The sequence below is a fragment of the Podarcis tiliguerta genome, assembly GCF_965153285.1.
Source record: "Podarcis tiliguerta genome assembly, chromosome: 4".
NCBI lineage: Eukaryota > Metazoa > Chordata > Lepidosauria > Squamata > Lacertidae > Podarcis > Podarcis tiliguerta.
In genome coordinates, this window is record NC_139537.1 from 72,423,522 (window position 1) to 72,429,521 (window position 6,000).

A 6,000-nucleotide genomic window follows, 5' to 3' on the forward strand; every position below is an offset into this window, starting at 1 on the left:
TATCTTCTATTCTATTTTGTGGCCTTAGGTAAGGCACTTGCTTTCATCTTGTTCAACATTCCAGACTGACTCAGACCCCTGGTGCATCTATTTTGGTATTATCTACCTCCCAGACTGTGATTCGTGGACCACCAGTGGTCTGCAGCATATCCATATTGATTTCTACATTTTTATTGTTTCTTTTTAAATATTGTGTTTTATTGCATTACAATTTGAGTTCTATGGAATGTCAATGTCAATGCAATAAATTACAGTATGTAAGATATAAAAGCAGCAATAAAAATACTATTTAAAATCATCTAGTGCAGCACATTACAACTGCTGCAAAAGACAGAAAAATCATCAAGTGGTCCACTGAGACCATCAGCAATTTTCAAGAGGTCTCTGGGAGGAAAATAATAGAATCCTAGAATTGTAGAGTTGGAAAAGTGTGGAAACCACTAGTCTATGCCAGTAGTCTTCAATATTTTCAGTCCTGGCACTCACCTTTAACCCAAACATGCATTTGGAGCCCATTTCTCAATTTTTTTTACCATGTATCTGTATGCTAGAAGTGCTGTATTGCAGCCCATCTGAGATCAGACTGCATCCCAGTAGTAAACCCTAACCCACCAAGTGGACACCAATAGTCTAACTGGCAGCGGCTCTCTGGGGTTCAGATAGGGCTCATGCCCCAATTCTACTGGGGATTGAAGCTGCAACTTTCTGCATGCAAAGCAGATACTCTACCACTGAGTTAATAGGCCCAGATGTTGGAGGACAGATTGGACTTCTAGCATTCCCACATTTTGAAAGCACTAACTCACCCTGCTGCATTTTCAGTATGATTTGATTGCATTACAGGCTGGACCTGCACTGGGCCATAAAAGTTATTATTAACAACTGCTGCTTAAAAAAAAAATAACAAAACGATCTGCACTGCTTATTATTACAAGTACAGTGGTACCTCGGTTTAAGAACAACCCTGTTTATGAACTATTCGGTTTACAAACTCCGCAAAACTGGAGGTAGTGTCCCGGTTTGTGAACTTTACCTCGGTCTAAGAATTGAATCCGAACGGTGGAAGGGCACTGGCGGTGGGAGGTGTCGTTAAAGAAAGTGCACCTTGGTTTAAGAACGGTTTCGGTTTAAGAACGGACTTCTGAAACAGATTAAGTTCGTAAACTGAGGTACTACTGTACTCAAATTTGAAGAAAGTCCCAGAAGCATAATTGCTTGGTCTCCTGAAAAAGTTGTACTGGCACTTCAAGGTTAGAAATACTTATCTAGCCTGATTGCTACACAGGCATTCTGTACTGGAATTGTGCCTGTAGTTACCCAATAGTGGAAAATCTAAGGGACTTTCAGAAGGAAAGCCAGTAGGCCATTATCTTCCAAAGCACCAATATATTAACAGAAATGTCAACATAATTAAACATACCAGCAGTTTATATTATTAGCCTACATAATTACAGCAGAAATGTACTCCTGAATGAATTCACCAGAAGTTTTATGAGTGACTTACAGTACAATCCAGTGTTTGTCTGCTCAGAAGTAAGTTCCGTTGGGATAAAGGGAACTTACTATTCACTTGAAAATGGACAGGACTGCAGCATTACTGTTTATCAACACCTGTGGCGCTCCAAATTCTTTTGGACTTGCAACTCTCATCAAGCCCTAGGCAACTCTGCCTAGGAGCTGTAGACCCACAATGTCTAGTGGAGTCTAGAGGGTCACGGCTTCCCCATCCCTGATTTACACACTCAAGGTGCTTATTCTAAGCAATAATTAAGACTTTTGGGGCACTCATTTCACTCTCCAACTTACGATTCCCCTCCCTTTCCCAAATAATCTGTCCCATATGGAAAAATGTCCTTCATATTTTGTTTTTACTACAGTATTCGTCTTTTCTATTATGCCACCATTAAATTAGCTCAAATAAAACAATGCTTATTAGCTTATTTATGGGCATCATTGTGTTCTAAATACCAAATGAAGCACTGCTTTAAAACCTTATACACAATATATACAGCCCTGCCCATGCTGTTCCATATGGAGAGTCCTAAATGCAGAGCTCTTTTCAAAATGTCACGCATTTTTGTTTCAAGCCGCAGTCCATCTTAAATATAGCCTTCCATTGCCTTCTTATTCTACATATCTTGGCAAAATGGTAAAATCCAACATCTCATGGGCTCAGGCTAAGCTCTTCCACGTTTCCCCTCTCTATCGGATTTCCTCCTTTCTCTCCCATTAACAACAGCTGCTGCAGGCACCTGAACAAAAAACTGAGTTGAATCCCACTCTGAAAACAATGGAGTTGTTCAGAGGACAGAAACCTTTTATCACACGCCAAGAGGCTTAGCAAAAAAACAAAATATGGGCAAGGGGAGCTTCTATCTGCACGCAGGTTACAGCTCCTTCCTCTACTCCACAGTGACTTTTTCCAACTATAAGGTGTGGGGAAAAGTGACTATTTGCAATGCACAGCCGGGGAGGGGGGGGCAGAGGTAAGAATTCAGGTTGTCCCTGAACAAAGAGCCTGGTTTCTTTCCTCCCCCCCCCCCCATCTATCTCCTTTCCCCCACCTCAGGGTGCAGGGCAGCAGCAAAAGCCCCTCCACCCAGTCCATCAAGGCAGGGGGTGCCCCCTCACACTATGGGAGTTACTTCCTCCTCTTCCTCAGTCCCGACCAAGGAGTCAAAGACGACAGAAGTATAAAAGAAAAGCAACAAAGAGAGAGAGAGAGTCCCCACTTTCGGGGACGTCTGGAGAGGGATCCTCCTGGAGGCTAATAATAATATCGCGGCCACGACAGACCCAGTCCTTCCCCCCCGGAGGGGTTGGGAAGGCGAAGGGCGGCTCGCACTTCCACGCCTGCCGACCTGTAGACGAGCTTTCCCGGCGGGGGTCGCGGCCCGCTTCCAGCCCCGGCCAAGCCCCTCTCCCGCCGTTTACCGGTGAAGCGCCCTCCGCCGCCTCCGTGGCCCCGCCGCCGCTGCAGCACGAAGTAGCCGCTGCTCTTCTGCGTGACCCACAGCTTCAGGGCGTTTTTCAGCAGCACCTCCTCGGGCTTCAGCCACATCTTGACGCCGGCCAAGACCCTCCGCCGCCAGGGGTCACATCGCCCGCTCCGCCGCCGCCGCGGGACCCCGCCGCCCGTCCACTCGCCGTCGCCGGCGGCAAGGCGAAGGGGGCGCCCTCCGCCAACGCCCGCCCCGCGGGGAGGAGCTCGCCGCTGGGCCCGAGAGCCTGCTCCTCCTCCCGGGGGAGCGGCTGCTGCTGCTGCGGTTGCCTGAAGCGAAGGGCGCCCTCGTCCTCCTCCTGCCGCCTCAGAGGAGTTTCTCCTCAGAAACGAGAGAGGGAGAAGAAACCTGGCCTGGCCTTTCCAGGACGGGTGGGGGAAATGGGAGCGAGAGGAGCCGAAAGAGGAAATCCCCTGCCTCGTTTCCACACACCGCCCGGCCTTGGCTTCTTCGTCCCGGCCGACCTAGAGCAGGCCCGCCCTGCAGTAGCTGAGGGAAGGAAGAGGCAACGCCGCCGCCGATGGCGGGGACGTTTTCCTGGAGTATAGGACTAATTGCCTCCTTAAATCCCAGAGGCGTGGAGGTTGAAACGCCCACGGGGCAAGAGCACGTGCAGAATGCGCGGTTACTGGGCGGGTTATGTTGGGCGTGCGTGTAACTAGGGCACTGCTTCCAAGGCAGAGAGAGAAGAGGGAAGGTGGTTTTCAAACCTTGGCACACCTCTTTTTTCTTTGGAAAAGAGCCCATGGGAATGGGACTTCTGCGAGAATGCTGAGACGACAAATCCGTCGAGGGAATTTTGAGAAGTTACTTTAAACGCACTTTTTGTGAACGTAAACTATTATGAATGTAAAGCTTCTTTCTGCCAGCCAGAGTGTTTATTTGACGTTTTAAACGGCTCTCTTCCGTTTCCTAACATTCCCAAATAGCTAGAGGGAGGCTCCGGTATGGTTTTACTTTAATGTGCAAAGTTGCACATTATATCACCCTTCCACCACACTCATGGAAAGAGAAACCTGATGATCCATCACGACTATGGAAAAGGGAAGAACTGGATGGTGCGCAACATGACCAATGCCCATGGGGTTCAGCAGCGATCCATCAGGACCTCTTTCTGAGACTTGCTCCTTAGGAAGAACCAGAATCGCCACAAAGCAATATGCCCCCATCCTATCTCAGCCAGGTGGCTCAGAAGGACTTCATAGTTGATCATTTTGAAAGCTGTTGAGAAGTCAAGCAAAACTGCCCAGGACAAGGGTTGCCAGTGCAGGGTGTGTGGCACTACACTGCCCACAGAATACTTCCCTGGCACTCACAGGGTCCCCTTCCCCTGCTGAAATCTAGTTCGAAAGATGCATTCTATTGCAACCATTAAAATTGGATGTGGTGTCTGCTTGGTTGCAGTGTGTCTGTGATTTGACTTATTGTATTTCTCAGGTTTGCACAGAGAGTTCTGGAGTTGGAAGAGACCCCAAGGATCATTTGTCCAACCCCCTGCAATGCTCCCACAAGCCAGAAGAGGCTGACATTTGCCCCCTACCCTAGAGTGACCAAGGTTGCCTGCGTCCTAAAACTGAGTCGGAAATGGATCTAGATAATATCCAAAAATACCTGGCACTGGACCACCACACACTTAAGCATCTTGCCCCAAAACCACATGAAATGACATGGTAACAATCCAGAACTCCAGGATCTAACGGTGGCTTATTTGACAAAGCTCTAGCCATACATACCTTCCTTTAAGGTAGCAAGTCTCATAGTCAGCATCTAAACTTTTCTATTCTGTCTTTCATTAAACATTCCATTGCGGTTTACAACAATATTGAACAAACTCAATTAAACACATTAAGCAATAAATACAACAAGCAACTGCCAGAAAAATTACAAGAAGCTAGGTTGGCAATGATCACAGCAAATGCTTGGGCAAACAGCTGTATTTAAGAAAGCACCAAAGATGCATCACAACTGGCTTTTATTGTAGAGGGGAGCTTATTCTGAGTGCCACAACAAAACAGGCCTTTACTATGGAGGGCTTCTGCAAGATGGACTGTGCCACAGACAGAAGGGCATCATCTGAACAGATTGATAGCAGCACCTTCTTTCAAGGAAGCATTCTCTTTGCAACCCAACCAGTCACTGATTCTGGCTGCTACTGTAATTAACAAAAAGACCAAGGAGCAAGCCTTAGGCTGCACATCTAAAAGGTATCCATAGTAACAGAACAAGCAGAAGCCAAAGTCCTGTTATCCTTCCCTCTAGTGTTATTTTCCTGTGTAAACATGAAAGAGGGGTAATGGATTTCAGCACACTGCAGTAGTTTCACCACCACCGCGACCTGTCACCCTCCATGACTTGGAGAGTGAACTTTTGAAGTGGGTAGCCTCTCCTCATGGAAGCAATGTGCAAGGAATCTCCATGAGCAAAAGCCTCTCCAGTTCAGAAGTTCGCCCTCCAACTTGTGGAGGGTGTCCAGGGGTGGCGCTAGAACATTCATCCCCATGCCTCCTCTCACTTGTTTATTTAACATGTGTGAATGCTTGAAGAGGATTTATGAGTGGCTGTTGCTGTATTTGTGTTATGCTGCTAAGCTGGTGCCACATATAATAGTGATGAGTCTCGGTCAGAGTGGGAGCCATTGTAGGATCAGGCTGAAAAGTTATTGCTCTCTGAATCTTAACGCAAGTGGGAAGCAAACTGAACTGTTTCATAACATCAGTGGTTTTAGTTGACTTATTTTTCTCCTAAGGCCATGTATTATTTCTGTGAGACTATTATCCTGCCAAAATGTTGCTTATTTGGCTAAAATCACTCAACAGGATTTTGAAATTAAAAAGGAACTTGTTGTCTCAGAGATTGAATAGGTACAATGTTACCCTGCTCAAGATATTATATATCTTCTCATGCAGCTCTGTGAGAATGTTCTAATCTACAATATCCTTGCTTCATAATTCTTGCACTGAAATATAGCCGATTTCCCTTCCCTCTTTTTTAGCATGAT

General features: G+C 46.6%; 1 protein-coding gene across 2 annotated transcripts in view; it reads right to left on the reverse strand.

The window, feature by feature from the left end:
* TBC1D8 (TBC1 domain family member 8) overlaps positions 1 to 3,601 on the reverse strand; it is a 45,106-nt gene extending 41,505 nt beyond the window's left edge. Inside the window, exon 1 of one of the 2 annotated variants that reach the window (XM_083437639.1) lies at positions 2,935 to 3,601. In XM_083437639.1, coding sequence (XP_083293765.1) covers positions 2,935 to 3,061 — 127 coding nt within the window. In that variant the 5' untranslated portion in view covers positions 3,062 to 3,601. The remainder of the gene's footprint in view (positions 1 to 2,934) is intronic. The other variant, XM_083437640.1, reaches the window with a different exon arrangement.
* Positions 3,602 to 6,000: the final 2,399 nt, after the last annotated feature.